We start from the raw sequence: 18592 nt of genomic DNA, 5'->3' as shown, positions 1-18592 counted from the left end.
GTGAACCCCAGCAGAGTAACTTCTTGTCTGAAATCTCTTTGACTTATCAGCCACATTAGTTGGGATACAGTTCTCTCAACGTGAGTTCTAACTGTGGCTTTTCCTGGTAAAACAGATCAGGACTAAGTCTGGACAACTGCTAACAGGCTCACGATGAACAAGCTGCCGTCAGTTTTGCATGAATTTGATCATAAACCTTCACAAATACAATTTTACACCTGATGATAAAGAAAAACACGCAGCATCACCGAAGCTATTACACTTCATCCCACGTGTATCTATCCAACAGGTGTGGAGATATTTCACCTCACGGTGGCGTTGGAGGAAAAACCAGTAAGGTTTATCCTAAAATTAAAAAATTAAATTAGCAATAAGAAAAAGTGAGTAACTGACTTTTAACATTTTAACGTTTAAAAACCTTTATAACCTCAGATTATAAAGCTACTCTTCATTCTTGTCACAGAAGATGAAATATTATCTCTGATATTTCACATTAAAACAGCATCAACACGATGACGGGTTCATCACAGGTACAATCAGCGAGCTGTGACTCATCACTGCCATCCAGCGGCAGCTGGAGGAAACAATGGATCACACACTTTTAAAGGAAGAAGAGCTAAATGAAAGATGTGATGTTACACTGATTAGATCCATCATTTTCTGTCCCACATCAAAAGTAATTCACAACCAAAACTCTGCTTAACTTGAACTTGTTGTCACAGATGAGAAGAATTTAATAAATCATGGAAAAAAATCTTGATGACAAAACGATTTATTTTCTCAGTATTGTAGGTAAAACATGTTCGACTTGTATAGAATCTTTAAAGAGAAATGTATTATTCACCTGTGAATTCGATCCATGTGTTTGTGATCGAAACTAAAATTACTGATTAGCCAAATTAAGTTTAACTTAATGTTTAGTCCTTTCTGCTTTGCATTTTCAGGACCGACACCAGGAACAAAATGGAAAATGAAATTTGTTTATTTTTCTGGTGAAAAACAGCCCAAACAAACAAACAAAGCTTCACCAGCATTAGCTTCTGATATATTCTCTTTTCTTTACAGAATCAATTTTTAAATAATAAATTCATCAACAAAAACCACAAAGAAGAGACATTTTGTAAACAACTGATTAAATACACGAAAAACTCGAAGCCTCTGCATCGGAACTGTAAAGATCATAAACCAAAATGTTCCAGTTCAGCTTCCGTAGTCTCTGCTGAAATGTGCGTTGACTTTGAAAACAGAAACGTAAACGGTGAGGCTGATGAGGAAAAACTGCTTCTGCTCCTTTAACCAGACCAGCATCATCTTCACCTTACCGTCCGAGTTCCCGTACTCCATCAGAAAGTGCTCGCCGCCGTAGTCGAAGGACAGCGGCCTCTTCGCCATCGTGATGAAAATGGGTGAGCTGACACACCAGAAGGGTTTCTGGAACTCATCCAGCAGAGTCAGCGTCATGATGCAGCAGTTCTACACGACGTAAGACAGAACGGTCAGAGCGGAAAAAACGGACGTGAGCCTTTGCACCGCGGTGCAAATGAAAGATGCCACAGTGATAAAAATCCTACCACACATGCATCAGGACACCGCCTGCTGCGCAGGACTTCACATAACACACGGCCTTGAGAAGCAAGCCCGTGTCGGTCTGTGTCAGGGAACGGTTGCGGAACGGTTTCACTAACACCATCACTATCGGATTATTTACGGATTAAACCAGAGAGATGCGATGTGTTAATCCGCTGGACCCTTGAGCATCACTGTATCAGTCAGACTGTTGGCTGAGGCTGACGCTTGATTTTACTTGACCTGAGCTCAGTGTTTCTGAAGTGCATCACCTTGTAAAGTAAAGGTCAAAGTTCAAAACATTCTTCACATTTGTCAAAATATGGCGGGAAAAGGGGAAAATGATGAGCCCTCAGTGTTACAGGCACAGGGTGTGCTGTGTGCTGAGTGTTTACGGGACAGCTGTACCTCCACTGAGCCCTCCAGAGCATCGCTTTTCCACGGCAGCTTGACGTTTCCAGACAGCGATCGGTGTTGGGACAAGTCGTTCCTGCTGATGACCTTCAGCTCCACCAGTCCCTGCTGGATCTGAGCTGACCACAGCAACACAACAGATTTCAACACCACAATCACAACAGTCTCAGACGACGTGTTGGCAGGTGGACAGCTCGAAGTGCGTCACCTGTGATTGGATCTCACTTCCCTGCTCCATATGCAAATAAACTTTATCATGATCATGTAATCAGATTACCTGTGCGACAGGAGAGCTGGTGGAAGAGTCCTGACATGATCTCAGTGCCGGTGTTATGCAGGACAAAGTGCAGAGTGTAGCCGTGCAGACCAAACTCAGGGTCCAAGTTGTACGCAGGCGGTCGGTCCAGAGGTTCAGAGTACGGGCTGCAGGAAAGGACAAACGGGATGAAAAGCAAAGGAAAAACCTGAACAGAGCGAAGAAGAATCATACACCTCAGGAACTGATCATGACTCTGATGGAAAAGATTCTACGAACTGGACGTTTGTGAGTCTGATGAGAGGAGAACCAACCAGACTGGAGATCCCAGCAGACTCTTCTCCACCAGCTTGTGGAAGTGTAGGCTGACCATGATGAAGGCAACGCTGCTCTGACCCTGCACACACAAACACACATTCAGACAGAGGTCAGAGACGAAGGACAGAGACGGAGGTCAGAGACAGAGGTCAGAGACGGAGGTCAGAGACGGAGGTCTCTGCAAAAAAAAGCTGCAAACACTAATGTGGACGCACATTTTTTTAAATTTAGATGTTTTAATGCACTCACTGTCACGTCAATACAGACAGACACTTACCCTCCATACGCCGATGATGACACCTGGGGACAGGTACATCAGTTTGATCAGTCTGTCTTTGCCGATGAAGCGACCAGGCTGAGTCCTCATGTCCAGCTTTAAAATCAGAGACCGCCAGTCAGGCCTGCTGAGGGAGAAGAAGGAGGACAGATGGAGGTGTGGTGGAGGAGAGGAAGGGTATTAAAGGTAGTGTGGAAGAGGTGGAGGAAACGCATCTTACTTCCTGACATCGGGGCTCCTCAGTGTCTCCTTCCTCACTCCGTGCAGCTGGATGCTGCTGATGTGATGGTAGCTGGTGAAGCTGCCTCCGCTCCAGCGGATGATCACAGAGGACTCGAAGAAGTAGGCTCGGCTCTGCTCCATCCGGTGCTCCTGTCCCCAGCAATCACACACCATCAACTCCCAGCTCACATTCAGGTTCCTGGAAAAAACACAACACGAGGCTTAAACAAGATGATACGACTGATATTCAACATTTTCCAGTTCCTGAAAATCTCTCAGTATTCTCTGATTTTTTTGTGAATTTAAAATCCAGTTTTCTTGTCGTACCTGAGGACCCACTCCGTCTGTCTGGGTAACCCAGTGTATGGGCTGATGTCTCTCAGCTTTCTCCTCCACTTGCTCATCTCTTGTCCTGCCACAGTCTTGAAGTACATTTTCTTCCAGTGGCCCACTGACTGATCCCCCGCCCCCGCCGGGCCCCTCTGCACCGCTGCATCATCCAACGACTTTGGCTTCCACGTTTGACTCCCAAACTCTGACATGTAAATCTTATGCCACATGACACTAGAGTGAAAGAAGGTCACAGGACACTGGCTGCAGAGAAGTACTACACACTGTGTAATGAAATCCTACTGTTCATTTTTGACTGACTGACTTACTCATCATTGGCAAGCTGTTGGAAGAGTTTGCTGACATGGCTGATGCAAAACAGCGAGGCGGCGTCCAGGTACGACAGAATCTTAACCAGAATCTCAGACGGGAGCCTGAAGAAGACACAAGGCCTTAAAGCAAAACACTGACACCACAGATCAGTCGTCTGTCCACAGCATCGCTGAACATGATACGGTTATTTTACAACTACATCCACTTCCTGCAGAACACACCTATGGTTTACAGGTATTTAGTAGATCTAGAAAAAACATTTCATTGCACTGGATCATCTATTGTCTTACTGATTCATGAACGGTTCAGTTTAATCAATCATCATATTTGCTAAAGTGGCTAAAATTCAGTGTATTTGATTTGTTTGATGCATCAGGTTAAACGTGTGGGCTTTAGTTCAGCAGCTAATTTCCACCTGCTGTTCCAACACAAGTAAAACTGACAAACGATAAAAAGCGACCTCAACATAAAAAAAAGTCAGAATGAAAATAAAAGAAAATGTTTTATCTTAAATTAACAACACGATCATACACGCTAAAGCACAGGTGGCGGCATAGGTCGTTGGTCGTGGTTGTGGTTTAGCTAACTCACCTTTGGAGAAAATCTGTTTCCTTTTCCTCTGTCCTTGGTTCTAAGCGGCTGGAACACAAATAAAAACATTACTAACTTAACAGTGTAATTTTATTCTTCGCTCCTTTAACAAAGCTTTAGCATAGCACACGGCTCACCTGTGATCACTCCCGCTGGCCGGGCTCGGTGCGGCCGTTGGCCGTCTCTTCTGCCTTCTGCCGCCCGCACGTCTATGGTCCGGACCCGCCTGTAGTCCGCCCGAACCGGGCTTTCCTCTGCCACGAACCGGCGGCCGTCTCCCTGGACCCTGCTGGGCGAGCTGCCTCTCCAAACCCTCCAGGAAACTTCGAAAAAACTCCCCTCGTCCCGCCGCCATCACCGCGGCGTTGTTTGATTTTTGCCGCCAGTCTTTACTTCCGGTCAGGTTTATTTTTCACAACAAAAGCCTCAGTGTGCGGGCAACTGCGCAGCCAAGCCACTAGATGGCAGCCGTGTTTTATTTGTTTGACACAGAAGGTCTGTTTACGTCATAATATTGATGTTACCATTTAACAGTGTTCTTGTGTACTTCTTTGTTTATTGTTGTTGGGTTTTTTTGTTCTGCTTTCCTGTATTATTTATTTATTGTTTTGTTTACTACGTTCTCTAAAGCTGTGAGAAATGTTTTGTTGAGTTTATTTATAGATGTCTTTTGTAACACAAAGCCCGGTTCGGCCGGACTACAGGCGGGTCCGGACTTCATGTTCTGTGACTCACCTGTGAAGTTATCTGTTACTGAACCTGTAAAATCAGTCAAAAAGAAGGTGTGGTCGTGTGTTTTCTGCTGACATGGGCAGTTCTGCTCTTATGTGTGTCTGTGTAAGTGTTGCATAAGTGTGCTCCTGTCCACAATTTAACTAAAAGCTATGAAACCTGAGACCACACACACACACACCCATTGATTGAACAACCTTTATTGTCAACGCAACACTACCCAGAAGAAACACGACAGAGCTCTGATGTAAACATGTTGTGGGTCTCCAAGCAGCTTGATAAACAATCACACGCTGTGTAAAGTGATGATGTCCTCATATGGAAAACAGAGGACGAGGTGGACATGAGAAGCACCGCTGTGCTCTGCTACACCTTCAGCATCGTTTTTAGTTTGCTGGGACTCGAAGCGCAGAAAAAATCTGTGGTTTAAACGTATTTTTCCTCCAAACAGGAAAATTCGTCCAACGTGGTTTAAACTTCTTATGGCTTTTGTGGTGAGTATCACTGGTTTTTATCACTACGTTGTTTAACCGGTAACGTGTTGTGGAGCATCAGTATGGTTTCTATGGTTACCGGCAGTTTGGTCACACTTCAGTGCTGATGTAAAATTAGTTTGAAAAAATTAAGAAAAAGTAAATTAAAGGTCCACTTACTATCTACAGAAAAAGCTGATAAGTAAAACTTCAGGGCTGCTTCTGTTTCTTTGTGTTTTTGTTCATTATTTATTCTGTGGTCAAATTACTGCTTCCAAGCTCGAGAAGTGAGACAAAAATGAGATTTACATTTAAAAAATGCTTTTTTTATAAAAGTGAGTGAGAGGCGGGAGTGAGGGAGAGGAACTGCCTGTTAAATACAGTGAATTTAAGGACAGTTATTACAGTACAGTATAGTACAGTAAAGTTATTACAGTGTTATTCCTGAGTTTGAGGGTGCGAAAGGAGGGATTAGAGAGAGGGGGAGTAGGAGGAGGAAGAGGAGGAGCTGCAGATGGAGGAAGAGGAGGCGTCCTGCCCGTCTCTGTCCAGAGGAGAGGAGCGGCCGCCATGTTAACCAAGAAGCCCGGAGCCTCGGTCCTTCCGACGGGTGAGCACAGCCTCTGTAGCCGGCCGGAGGGCGCCTGAGCCCGGCCAGTGTGGTGGAGACACACCGCTGATTGTACTGTGGTTACCTCCGTTTAATCCAGTGTAAATGAATGAGTCAGAAACGAGAGGGGGGAGCTGGGGGCTGTGTTAGCTAACTAACTGACAGGAATAGAAACAGACCCAGTCTTTCTTTCACTGTTTATTAAATTATCTGTTATCTCATAAAAGCCAGACAGAGGAGAAGCTGGGCTATAAATGTAGGAAGTAAAGAGATTAATATTACACAAAGAAATGAATAAAAGCTGCTCCAGACGTTTCTGTTCCCTGTCTGTCAGGTTTATTTTTAGCTAGCTAACAGCAGAGAGAGACAGGTCCACGGTGCGTTTCCCTGCTGTTTACTGCCGCTGTGCTACTCACCGCGTTATAAAGCCTTTATAACAACATCGCGGCCTGTAAACGTGATTCTCGGCGTGTTTTAGCTTCGTGTGTGTTAACTGTACTCGGTGTTTGGTGGCGTTTAGTGTGTGTGTGTCTGTGTGTGTGTGTGTGTGTGTGTGTGTGTTTTCGGTTGCTGGGTAATTTTTGGCCTCCAGCTCGACAGACAGAAATAAGGCTTCGGTTCAGTTCAGTCAGAGGTCACTTGGTTTCCCTTTGCTGTTTTGGCCTTTTTTTCCCTCCTTTGTTTCTTTGTTTGTTTACAGCTGTCAGCCTCTAAAATACACAACAGTCAGACGCCTTATCACATTTAAGCAGCTTGACAAACACATGCTGAAGCTGTTATGACTGTTCCGGGTTTATTACAGGTTTTTACTCGTGAAAGAGTCAGTCTGAAGCTGCTGGACTGTTTGTTTTAAAGCTTTATAAGCCGCTAATGTCTCTGTTTACACCATTAGAAGACATGTACTCTGTTCTTTAGAGGTTCCTGTCATTTTAGTAGCACAGCATTGTTGTTGTTTGGGGTTATTTAGATTTAAAGTTTTCCAGTTTGGTGCCAGTGTACTGTTGCAGAAAAGGACTTTGTTTTCATTTCATTCTTCAGTCAGGCTGTAGGTATCATAGCATAAATGTCTGCTCAAGACAACTAATAACAGGAAGTGGTATGTTAAAAAATGTACAGTCATTAAATGTTTTATCTCTGTAATGTTATCTATGTGAACTGAAAGGTGACTTCTCTCCCAGCAGCAGTTGTGGCTGCACAATTGTCTTTTTTTAAACTGCGGTTTTAATCATTAGTGTTCCTGCAGGATTTTAGACACTAATATTTTCAACATGTATAATGTTTTTAATGAACACCGTGCAGCTGAAGACTAAAGCTAAACATGTAGTTTTGTGCGTTAATAGTAGTAGCTTTTATTCTATTGTAAACACGAGCTAAGTAACCATGTGACCACCACCAGCTCACCGTTAGCTTGCTTGGTAATATCAGTGTTATTGTAGTTTGGACACTGATTATCGTAATGTAAACACAGGATCCTCAGGTAGCCTTGTGGTTACCAGTCAAGTATTTGCACAGTAATGTCATTGTGTTGACACAGATGTAGTTACATGAATGAAAACACTGGCACCTAGCCTGTTATGTAATGTTAATACAAGTGTAGCTTGTAGGTTATTTATTCTAGTATTAATAATACAAACGACTCCAGATTTTTCCACGTGATCACTTTTAGCTCACTTTAAAGCACTTATTGATTGATCTGCTGATTTTTTCTCAGACTGATTGATCAATTTTTTGTCTATAAAATGACACAAAACAGTGAAAAATGGCCATTATAGTTTCTCACAGCTGACGTCGTCAGATGTCTTGTTCTGTTCCACCAACAGTCCAAAATCCACAGAGATCCAGTTTAGACAGTCATCACATTTGAGAAGCTGAGGCAGCGAGTGTTCATCCTGTTTGCTCAGAAAATAACTGATAAGTAAAATATTCTACTATTTAAGTTTCCGTCAATCAACTAATCAGTTAATCGACTAATTGTTGCAGCTCTGTACACAAACAATCCATTTCTATTGATAATGTTGTTGCAGCTTGGAATCAGATAAATGCCTGTGATCCATCTACAGTGGCCAGTGAGGGACGGAAATAAAATGTCAGCAGTTTTAAATGATAAAACAGACGCTTTGTTCCTCATCTGTGATTTCCAGGTCACTTTCTGAGCTTCTTGGTGCCGCATGCATGTGGTCACGTTGCTGCAGAGTTTCCCACTCGTCCTGTCGAGCAGCATGCCGAGCGTGCTCGCCGGCGCTCTGGCATTTCCAGCTCGGTGTCGAGTTCACATTCAGCACGCTGCTGTTCAACTCTGTTAGCGTGCAACTGTCAGGCTCGCAGCAAGGGACACTGTACGTGCTCTCCAGTATAGATCCCTGGTACATTATCAGTATGTACTGCACAGGCAGAGCACGGTATCATCATACACTGTAGAGGCGAAGGCCTCATGGAGCCGACGAGCGCCCAGAGGCCTCTGGGAAACGGTCTGAGTTAGTCCCTGATCGATACTGTGTTATTGGCATGTTTTCATTATAAAGGTTCTCAAAGATGCTTCACATAGAAGAAATCCACTAAATATCCAGTAATCAGTTCAACTAATTAACTGAGCAGTGATCTGCAGGAGAGGAAGGACGCTCCTCTGATTCAGGATCACAACAGAACAGGTCAAGTCCTTAATCACGATGAAAATGCCTGTGTTTGATAATGATATCAGAATTTATTGTGCCTCTGATTGTGGTTGTTGTGTTGTGTGGTTGCTGTTGTGGTCATCAGCAGTATTAGCATGGTGTATTGTTTGCCTGTGCTTTGCCATGTAGTTGTTCTACAGCATGTTGGCAGTGCGCAGTGCTGGTGTTTCTCTCTGAGTCGTCCTCATTAGCAGGATTACAGTGAGCGTTCAGATTAAAGGCAGAGACCATCTGTCTGCTGTAACACTGAGAGCTGCAGAGAGCCGGACGGTGGCCTGCGAGGGTCTGCATGTCAAAAGGTTGATCAGGGCTCCAGATGTGCAGCTGCTTTGATATCTGATTCCATGACTGAGTCCTGATTAAGGCTGCAACTGACCACGATTTTCATTATCGATTAATCTGCAGATGATTTTCTCAGTTGATTGATTTTCTCTGAAAAATGTAAAAAAAAAAAAAAAATCCATCAGTTTCCCAGACCTCAGGATGAAGTCCTCAGATTTTTGTTTTTGTCCAACAGTCAGAAACTCTAGAAGAAGCATCTTAGCTTTATAAATTAATTGATTAATCAATTATCAGGAATGCTGTTCATTTAGTCGACTAACCGTCAGCTGCAGTCTTGATATTGCCAGCTGTGGGACAGGTAACACATCACTTTGGGCTTTGGAAAAGTGAGATTGGCATTTCTTTGGACATTTATTGACCAAACAGTTAAATTATTTATCAATACTGAAAAGAACTGTTAGCTGCAGCTCTGCTTGTTGATGCACTCTGCTCTGCTCTGAGAGTTATCGGAACTGAAGGAGGTGAAGCTGCACAGAGAGAGAGAGAGAGGTAGACGTAGGCAGTGTATCTGGGATTATCAGGCTATATTAAAACCTTCATCCTCCTTAGACTGAATCAACCTGCAGGACCCACACAGACTCCAGACTCTTAAAGTGATCTGGTCCTGGATCACTCTGCTCCTAGACCATTATCCAAAACAGACCATCAGCTTTTAAACGTCACTTCCTACATTTCAGGCAGCTTTTGGTTCCAGTAGATTTAGAGGTTAATTTTTCCTGTGTTTCTTTGTCATATCTGAGAATAAATCGAATATCTGAAGGTTTTGTCTGACTTGAACATTTCATTACATTACACAATAATAATAATTAATCAGTAATAAATTGTAGGTTTCAGTTTAGAGATCTGTGTTTAACCTAGTTTAGCTCAAAGAATGGCAGAAACAGACAGTTCAGCTAATTCAGAAGAAGCTGTGACCTGCTGGTCTGTATCTGATTTCAGTTCAAATAAGCCACAAGTGTCAGAGGCATCCAGACCACTTTCTAATATTTTAGGAATTTGACAAACATGTGCCAGATACACGTGTGACCTAAGAGACGCTTTAGGTGGTGGTCAGGTCATGTGATATTTGGGAGTCGGCGATACATCTTGTACTTTGAAAGGCTGATCCTGTGTCTAGTAGTCTGCCTTGAATGTAACATCGCTAATTAGTCGGAGCTCCATCCTGGAAACCGCTCTCTGAGGACAGGACGTTTGAGATGCTCCAGCGCTAACTGCTGCTGAATTCACCACATTTCTGTCTCTGCACCTGTTTAATGAGCAAGATGCAGCACGTTAATCAGACACACCTGGAGTTTCTCTTTAGATGAAGCTGGACAAGCTGGCATGAGTGAATGACTCGAATCTAATATTTTATAAATAATACATTGATTAATCAAGGAAATATTTGGCAGATTAATTCATGATGCAGCCCTCGTGCTGCAGATACATTTTCAAATGACAAGAAGAAGCTTTCACAGTCATCAGATGAATCGCTGACAAACAGTGCTGGAGAAATCAAAGGAAATACTAATGAAATTGTTCATCTTGCATTTTTCCAGACTTTTGAGACAAAATTATCAAACGCCAAAATTTCCTCCTGCTCCCAGTTATGGCGCTAAGCTCGCTGTAGCTGGGCCTGTTTCTGTCCTGGACTCACAGAGACCAAAGTTAAATCCATCTTATCACCCAAACAATCACAACAAAAAATAGAAATGGTGAAACTCATTGTTTTTCTCTTTGTGTCTTTCCAGGCAAAGTGGGCGAGCCGATCTACTCTCCTGGTCACAGCGGCTCCCAGACAACGTCACCCGTCACCCTGCCGCCGCTTCGAAACAACAACCACAACCCCCTGACGGTACATTACCAGTTTACCACATTACTCGTGTCACTGCTGGGTTCGTTATCCACAGTTCATCATATTTTTGATGAACTAAATGGTGATGTACAGAATATTTTGCCATTTACTGTAATAAAGAATTTTCTATACAATCTATTTATTTTTTGAGAAGATAGATTTAAAAAGTGAGAATAAAGAATTCAGTTGAAATTCAGTCTGGTCCTGACACCAGCCCGTCGCCGCTTTACAAGGTTGTAATTTTACTAGCTAGCTGCAGGTAGCGTGTTAGCATGCTGTTAGCATGTGGTTACCTGCTGTTAGCTTTGTAAAGCAATGAGCCTGGGCAGCAGTTCTGTGCAACAGTCAGCTGTGGCCACGCGACTAATAATAGCCCTCTGCTCCAGGACGCTTTAAACAGCTGATTGGTTTATAGGCCGGTGTGAAGGGCAGACACACACACACACACACACACACACACACACACACACACACACACACACACACCGGACTAATGGTATAAAGGATCTGATGCAGCATTTATTTCCGCCATTAATTGATGTCATTGCTGATCACTGTATCACTTGACCTATTAACATTAGCATTATAATGCATTAGCATTAGCTCGTTATAGCACAGGCTTTTATGAAATATGATATTAACTCACAGGGAAACAGATCAGAGGCTCTATATCACTTAGCACAAAACATCTGTGTAAGGACTGAGGCCGGTTTAGACCAGTTTTCTTTCTTCAGGCAAGGTGGTGAGCAGCAAACCCTGCAGGGGTTTATGTTATAACTAAAATGCAGCTTTATGACACCCTACTGGAAAATATAGACACTGTACTGAAGGCTACAACACATGACTTCATCTAAAAGTTAATCTTTTTCATCCATCCATCCATCTTCAACCGCTTATCCAAACTATTATCAATTAATAGTTTGGTTTATTTAATTTAGGAAATAATCTGCTGTGGTAATTATTAATCTGATTGGTTAATAATTAGAATAATACCTTGTTGCAGTCCTGGCACACACACACACACCAGCCTGACTGCTGTGTGTGTGTGTCTGTGTTTTTGTTTCGATTTCATGTCTTTTTTTACTTCCTTATTTTTATCCCTAAGTCCTCTCACTGGCCAGATCACAAGAGTGCGCGCACACACACACACACACACACATAATTATGGTGTGATAAACACCAGGTCTTTGAACTGAGCCACGTTGCCACCTTTGTGCTTGTGTGTGTCTGTGTATGAAACAGTGAACTGAAACCAAATGTCCCTCTGTTATCTGAAAGGACCCAGGTGTGCTGGTCACCACGGCAACAGGGAGTGAGCAAGAGACAAAGAAAGAGAATAATAGAGAGAGAGGGAGCTGTCCATTAATCAGAATTAGGTTATTAGACTATGAATTCTTCAATTCTTCATATGAATTCTTCATTCAAGGGAATTACCGTTTTTTATGGCCTCCATGAGCCACTGTTGCTGCTAATGCTAACTCTGTTTGGGAGCAGTTCAAATCAGCAGCAAAACTACAGTAACTTCCTCTTACAGAGTTCATCTGTCATGCACCATCTTTGCAGCACAGAGAGGCACCTCAGAGTTTGTTGGCCTTTTCTTGTTGTCCCGACCATCCTTAAACCTGATCTGATGGTTCTATGTGTCTCTCATCAGGGAGGTTCTAAAGCCACCATGTCGGACGCTGTCCAGCTATCGTCACAGTCGCAGGTCCACATCACCCAGCTGTACGAGGAGAACACCAACAAGCGTCCGGTCCTGACCTCCCAACCCAACGGCCTGGCTCCGCTCAGCTCCACCCGGCCGGGCCTGCCGCTGCCTGATCGGCAGACCTCGGCATCAGAGCCCACCCACCACTGCCGCCAGAGCAGCGCCGCCTCCAATAAGTCGACAGACAGCAAGCCAAAGCCCAACCACCTGACTCCGGAGCAGACCATGAAGCAGTTCATGTCCAAATTGTCCTCATTTGAACATCACGAAGTTTTCAACTACCCTGAGGGTGAGCAGGTTTAACCAGTCCCTCTAACACCCGAGATAAAAGATCATTACGATCATTAACCTTGATTGGTAGGAATGAGAACGAGAATAACGGATCATTTATTAGTCCTGTATTTCCTCCTTTCTCTCCAGTGTTTTTTCTTGGTCCGAATGCTAAGAAGAGGTCAGGGGTCATGGGCGGAGCCAACAATGGTGGCTATGATGATGATCAGGGATCCTACATCCATGTCCCACATGACCACATCGCGTACCGCTACGAAGTCCTGAAAGTCATCGGCAAGGGCAGCTTTGGACAGGTAAGATAACTGCTGCTACTGTTACTACTCCTACAGTTAGAATACAATCAAATGTGGAGTCCTGTGGAAAAAAAATTATTGTCAATTAAGTGTAATCAGCTAATTGTTGTTTAGTTGGAATATAATATAGGTATAATGTTATTTGTCCAACAAACACTGAAAATACTCGACTCCTGTCACGAGCTTTATTTACCATGAATTGCCGCTTCTTTTCTGGTCTAGTGGAGTAAAGGTTAATGAGGGCATCGTGTTTCTCCTCCCCCTGCAGGTGGTGAAGGCGTTCGACCACAAGTCGCAGACCCACGTGGCTCTGAAGATGGTCCGAAATGAGAAGCGCTTCCACCGGCAGGCAGCGGAGGAGATCCGCATCCTGGAGCACCTGAGGAAGCAGGACAAGGACTTGAACATGAACGTCATCCACATGCTGGAGAACTTCACCTTCCGAAACCACATCTGCATGACCTTCGAGCTGCTCAGTATGAACCTGTACGAGCTTATCAAGAAGAACAAGTTCCAGGGTTTCAGCCTCCCGCTGGTCAGGAAGTTCGCCCACTCCATCCTGCAGTGTCTGGACTTGCTGCACAAGAACCGCATCATCCACTGCGACCTCAAGCCTGAGAACATTTTACTCAAGCAGCAGGGACGCAGCGGCATCAAAGTAAGACAGCAAAAAGTGATGTGTTCCCAGTTTTAGCCATTAAAGGCGGGATCATTCATCTATAAAACATTCTTTCTTTCTGTCCCTGTCTGTCTCCAGGTCATAGATTTTGGTTCTAGCTGTTATGAACATCAGAGAGTTTACACCTACATCCAGTCCAGGTTCTACCGAGCACCAGAGGTCATTTTAGGTAAGAAGAAAAAAAAATTTAAAAAATGAAAGCAGCCACTGGTCAACACTAAGCTAATGAGTTAGCTTTATGTTTTTGTCAAAATGATATTATCAGCATGCAGTATGTAAAGGTAGTCTGCCTACCCTCAAGGTAATTTTGAAGCTTTTTGATTGGTTGACCTCTGCCCTTTCCTTCAGGGTCCAGGTATGGGATGCCTATTGACATGTGGTCCCTGGGCTGCATTCTGGCTGAGCTGCTGACCGGTTACCCGCTGTTACCGGGTGAAGATGAAGCCGACCAGCTGGCCTGCATCATCGAACTACTGGGCATGCCTAGCCAGAAACTCCTTGATGTCTCCAAACGAGCCAAGAACTTTGTGTCGTCCAAAGGCTACCCGCGGTACTGCACCGTCACTACGCTACCTGATGGCACCACTGTGCTGAATGGTGGGCGATCACGGCGGGGAAAGGTACGTGGACCGCCAGGTAGCAAAGACTGGAGCGCAGCGCTGAAGGGCTGCGATGACCCACTGTTCCTGGACTTCCTCAAACAGTGTCTAGAGTGGGACCCAGCACTCAGGATGACGCCCAGCCAGGCGCTGCGCCACCCGTGGCTGAGGAGGCGACTTCCCAAGCCACCAGCAGGAACTACTGCAACAGGGGAGAAGACCTCGTCCAAACGGGGTACCGCCACCTCTGATGGTGCCATCACCTCCATCTCCAAACTCGCTACCACGTCCTCAACCACCACGTCCTCCTCTTCCAAAACCAGGACTAACTTGGCAGCAATCACTGACGCCAATGGAAACATCCAGCCTAGGACAGTTCTGCCCAAACTAGTCAGCTGAGAGTGAATGCACCCCACTCGCTGTGGCGGGAGGTGGAAGCTGTGCTCTTGAGCAGGCACAAGCAACAAGCTGCATCTGAAAAAAAAAAACTGTTTTGTCCAGTTTTGAAGAGCGTTTGGTTTTTTCACACTGGTTTTCACAGCGTTGTTGGGGTGCGTTCAGGACAAATACAGTCATGGAAGCTTGGTGTTGGATTGCTAAAATGTGCAGAATGGCTAGGCTGGGATATAAGCTGAAGGAAACTTGATTGATTAAGTGGGGTGCGTTCAGATTCCTCAAGTTCTCAGTCTTGACTGAAAAAGACAGTTTGTTGTTTTACCTTGTGAGCAGCGAGACGTGTTTGAAACAATTGTGGGGCTGCTCAGACAATCAAAACACACACCACTCTGTAGCTCCAAACACACAAACACAACATACTCAGAAAAACATGGTGCTGATGGAGGGAACAAGGCTTTTTAATTTTTTTAGCGCAAAATCTATTTAGCTGAGATTATAGTCGATTAATCGATTACACACCAAAAAACAACCTTTATTGATTTTAGTCTTACAAGGTTTTATCTGGCAGACAACAGTAGGGCCTCATAGAAAATAAATATGTGGTTAACTGAAAAAAAAAAGTCAGATAAAGCCTTATAATACTAACAGGGCTCTCAAGTATCACGCATTGAGCGTGACAGTCATGCTTTTCGTTCTTTTGTCACGCACTCCCGCCACACATTGTATTTCTCATGCTGAAAAAAAATACCGGTAAATTTCTCTGGTGCGCCGTTGCTATGGAACCGGGAGGAACCAAGCACGTGGGCACGAGTCGAGCCTGTCACTTACCAGTCAATCACAAAAAGGAAAGGGGCGGGCTAAGATAATGCAACAACCAATGAAAAAAAGCATTGTTATCACGTGATTACGTGGGGGGGGGGGTGTCACTCTTGCCTGCATTCAAAACTTGAGAGCCCTGATACTAAGGTTACAGCTGAAAAAAATGCAATGATTAGCTTGCTAGTCTTTCTTTCATATCTCTATGAAATAACTAATTTTGTGTTGTGTTTCTGTTCGGGAACATTAGTGATCATTTGTCATTATTTTTTACTTAAATATCTACACAATGGGAAAAAAATAATCCAGCAACCCTAACTGAACCATCTACCTGTTAGCTGGCTAACTTTCTTAGCGAGCTGTTGTTTTACAGCATGTTACCCTGCTAGCCTTGTGCCTAGCTAGCTAACTGTTAACTGTCTCTGGTTAGTTGTTAGACAGCTATTTTGTTTGTGTTTAGCTGTCACATTGCTAACAATTTACACCTTTTAACTGGCTAGCAGTTAGTCTAGCAAAATTTAAATCAGTCAGCTAGCTATAGCTGCCTCACTATTTGCCTTTTTTGGCAGTCTGGTGGCTAGCCTTAGCCTCTTTTAGCCATAGCCTGTTAGCTCTCCACTGCCCAGCCTTACAAAGCAGACAGAATGACTAAATGTTTTTTTAACTCCTCCGTTTTAGATTTTTTAAGTATTTTTAGTTTTGTGAAGGTTAGTAGACAGAGTAAAAGAAGGATAAAAAAAAACAGAAAAGGAATAGGCGTGTGGGTTAATCAGCACCATTTGATTATTAGTCAAACGAAATGGCTGCTGAAAGAGCTGTGAAGGGAGAGAGGAAAGTAGACTGAAGGTGGTTTTAGGGACAAGTTATAAATCATTTCAAAGTCAAAGGGCTCTGATATTTTTAAAAAATGACATCTTAGAAACCAAAGTCTTGTTTATACGGAGAAACATGAAACTGTGGCTGCAGACTAGCATTTATTTAATATACTTTATATTTGATCAGCCAGCATTAAAGGACAAGATTAAAAAAAATGTCGGATTGCCTGGATAAAATGACAACTTTACAGTCTATGCCACTGGCAGACCGCTTCTGAATTTTAGTAGTTTTAAGGACTATATTTTAGGAATCACCACTTTAAATTATTCCAAATATGAGGGCAAAATCATTTTTAGCATTCTAACCAAATTCCAGGCTTTATGAAAAGCCACACCGAAATCACATGGCACCAAAATATCTTCCATAATGTCACAGCATAGAGCAGTATTTGTTTAGATGACTGTTGGATTTGGACTGACAGCCAAGACGGCATAGAGAACTGAATGTTTCTTCCTTTTGGCTGTTTGGAAAACAAAGCAGCTCCAAGGATTTCACAGCTTTAAATCCTCAATTAAGAAGATAGTCTGTATGAAGCCTAAGGGATAGAAAAGCCGGTATGTCTAGAATAATAAAGATGCTTTTCACAGTTCTTAAACTTTTCTGTAACTTGAGCTCAACAGCAGTAGCGGTAGCCTGAAGGAACCCCACATATAGGCCCCATATGGAGAAATGTGAGTCTTCAGTTGTATTTTAGGACTACAGACTGTAGCACTGCGTTACTGTGCAGTTAGTCTGAAGAGGTCAGCTTTTTATATACATGATACATTCTTCTGGTTTCAGTGTGAACAATGCAACAGTCAACCAAGATTTTAATTTCTACACTGATCAAGTGCTGAAAATTAAGACAAGAAATTGCAATGAATTTGGAATAAAAGCGCTCTCAGAGAGGTAGAAGCACTTCAGCTGAAACAGTAACTAACATCATGTTAGGACATGACAGTGCTGGATGGAAGATAGCTCCAGAGTTAATTCAGGGTTGTCCAGTGCTATCAGTCAAACTGACTGATTGTGATTAGGGTAGGGGAGGGGGGGGGGGGGGGTTAGAAGATGCTTCTTATTTATTTACTACACTTTAATTAATATTTATTAATCTAATCTACATATTTACTATGATGTGCAGTTCATACCGTATACTTGAATGTGTGTGTGTGGAGTGTATGTAGCAGTGTGTATGTGCAATGTTATAAGAGATTTTCTTAAAGCTTGTTCCCTCACACAAACACACATATATCTATATAAACACGCAATTGTATCTGAACACAACTCTGAAAATCGTGTCACACTGGGAGGTGGTGGAGGAGGAGGAGGAGGAGGAGCAGGAGGAGGAGGAAGATCCCAGGGTTGGACATGTGAACCTGTCAGCCTGGCAATTGTGTTGTAATGTAGCACACAAGAAGTGGACGACAATGGCGTGATGCACAGAAGGAACTTATAATGTAAAACACAGACACTACCTGCTCCGCCCATCTCAGGGGAAGCTCTGCCCCTCTTGAAGGAGGAGGAGGAAGTGGGGGGGCAGTCCTCTTTGATGTTTTTGTTTGTTTTCTAAAGATTTGATTGGTTGAGTGGTTGATTTTTTTTTTTTTTTAATTTTTTATGTTTTTTAGTGAGAAGGAGTGCTGGGAGTCGTAACTTTGTGCCTTCAGTATCTCATTGCCATGCCAAGCCCACCCAGCGCGCGCACACACACACATTTATGGTGGCGATGTCATCTAAGCAATCACAAATTTTGGTGCAACTCTTGATGTTATCCCAAACATTCCCCGGAAAGCTCCACCAATTAGATGCATTCTGCAAAGTATATTTTATATCAGGGCTGAGGATATTTTCTTAGCAGGATGTTGGATACTAAACTATCCTAGGTGTCTTGAATGGAGCATAAACAGCTGATGCTAAAAGGTGGAGCGTTTTTATGGATGGCCATTCCTGCCAAGAAAAGAAAATTAATGAAGGACGAATATAGA

The 18592-nt window shown here is 43.4% G+C and overlaps 2 protein-coding genes across 4 annotated transcripts; one reads left to right on the top strand and one right to left on the bottom strand.

Annotated features, from left to right (window-relative positions):
• Nucleotides 1-807: 807 nt before the first annotated feature.
• On the bottom strand, nucleotides 808-4668 carry LOC121176303 (F-box only protein 15-like). Of its 2 annotated transcripts, none has more exons than XM_041030352.1 (10): nucleotides 4445-4668; nucleotides 4308-4355; nucleotides 3713-3817; nucleotides 3381-3617; nucleotides 3052-3252; nucleotides 2832-2958; nucleotides 2551-2633; nucleotides 2258-2403; nucleotides 1975-2099; nucleotides 808-1473 (listed from the first exon to the last, which is right to left on the bottom strand). In XM_041030352.1, exons 1-10 carry the CDS (start codon nucleotides 4660-4662, stop codon nucleotides 1201-1203), a joined length of 1563 nt encoding a protein of 520 aa, XP_040886286.1. In that variant the 5' UTR covers nucleotides 4663-4668; the 3' UTR covers nucleotides 808-1200. The 2 variants fall into 2 exon arrangements, with proteins under 2 accessions (XP_040886286.1, XP_040886287.1); XM_041030353.1 differs by having other exon boundaries at nucleotides 2832-2955.
• A 743-nt stretch (nucleotides 4669-5411) lies between these two features.
• On the top strand, nucleotides 5412-17640 carry dyrk2 (dual-specificity tyrosine-(Y)-phosphorylation regulated kinase 2). 2 transcript variants are annotated; one of them, XM_041030124.1, is made up of 7 exons: nucleotides 5412-5533; nucleotides 10867-10970; nucleotides 12625-12967; nucleotides 13099-13262; nucleotides 13531-13920; nucleotides 14020-14110; nucleotides 14290-17640. In XM_041030124.1, the coding sequence occupies exons 3-7, from the start codon at nucleotides 12643-12645 to the stop codon at nucleotides 14937-14939; spliced, it is 1620 nt and encodes a 539-aa protein (XP_040886058.1). In that variant the 5' UTR covers nucleotides 5412-5533; nucleotides 10867-10970; nucleotides 12625-12642; the 3' UTR covers nucleotides 14940-17640. The 2 variants fall into 2 exon arrangements, with proteins under 2 accessions (XP_040886058.1, XP_040886057.1); XM_041030123.1 differs by lacking the exon at nucleotides 5412-5533 and adding an exon at nucleotides 6047-6122.
• Nucleotides 17641-18592: the final 952 nt, after the last annotated feature.

This window comes from Toxotes jaculatrix, chromosome 22 (assembly GCF_017976425.1).
Source record: "Toxotes jaculatrix isolate fToxJac2 chromosome 22, fToxJac2.pri, whole genome shotgun sequence".
NCBI classification, from domain to species: Eukaryota; Metazoa; Chordata; class Actinopteri; family Toxotidae; genus Toxotes; species Toxotes jaculatrix.
This window is presented reverse-complemented; position numbering and strand designations above follow the sequence as displayed.

Excerpts from the sequence above, each read along its gene's own strand:
- dyrk2 (XM_041030123.1), top strand. The coding sequence starts at position 6,083 with ATGTTAACCAAGAAGCCCGGAGCCTCGGTCCTTCCGACGG. Across the intron at positions 13,921-14,019 it reads AGGGACGCAGCGGCATCAAA|GTCATAGATTTTGGTTCTAG; the intron begins GTAAGACAGCAA and ends GTCTGTCTCCAG. Across the intron at positions 14,111-14,289 it reads AGCACCAGAGGTCATTTTAG|GGTCCAGGTATGGGATGCCT; the intron begins GTAAGAAGAAAA and ends CCTTTCCTTCAG.
- LOC121176303 (XM_041030352.1), bottom strand. The coding sequence starts at position 4,662 with ATGGCGGCGGGACGAGGGGAGTTTTTTCGAAGTTTCCTGGAGGGTTTG. Across the intron at positions 2,634-2,831 it reads TCATCATCGGCGTATGGAGG|GGTCAGAGCAGCGTTGCCTT; the intron begins GTAAGTGTCTGT and ends TTGTGTGTGCAG. Across the intron at positions 2,100-2,257 it reads CCAGCTCTCCTGTCGCACAG|CTCAGATCCAGCAGGGACTG; the intron begins GTAATCTGATTA and ends TGCTGTGGTCAG.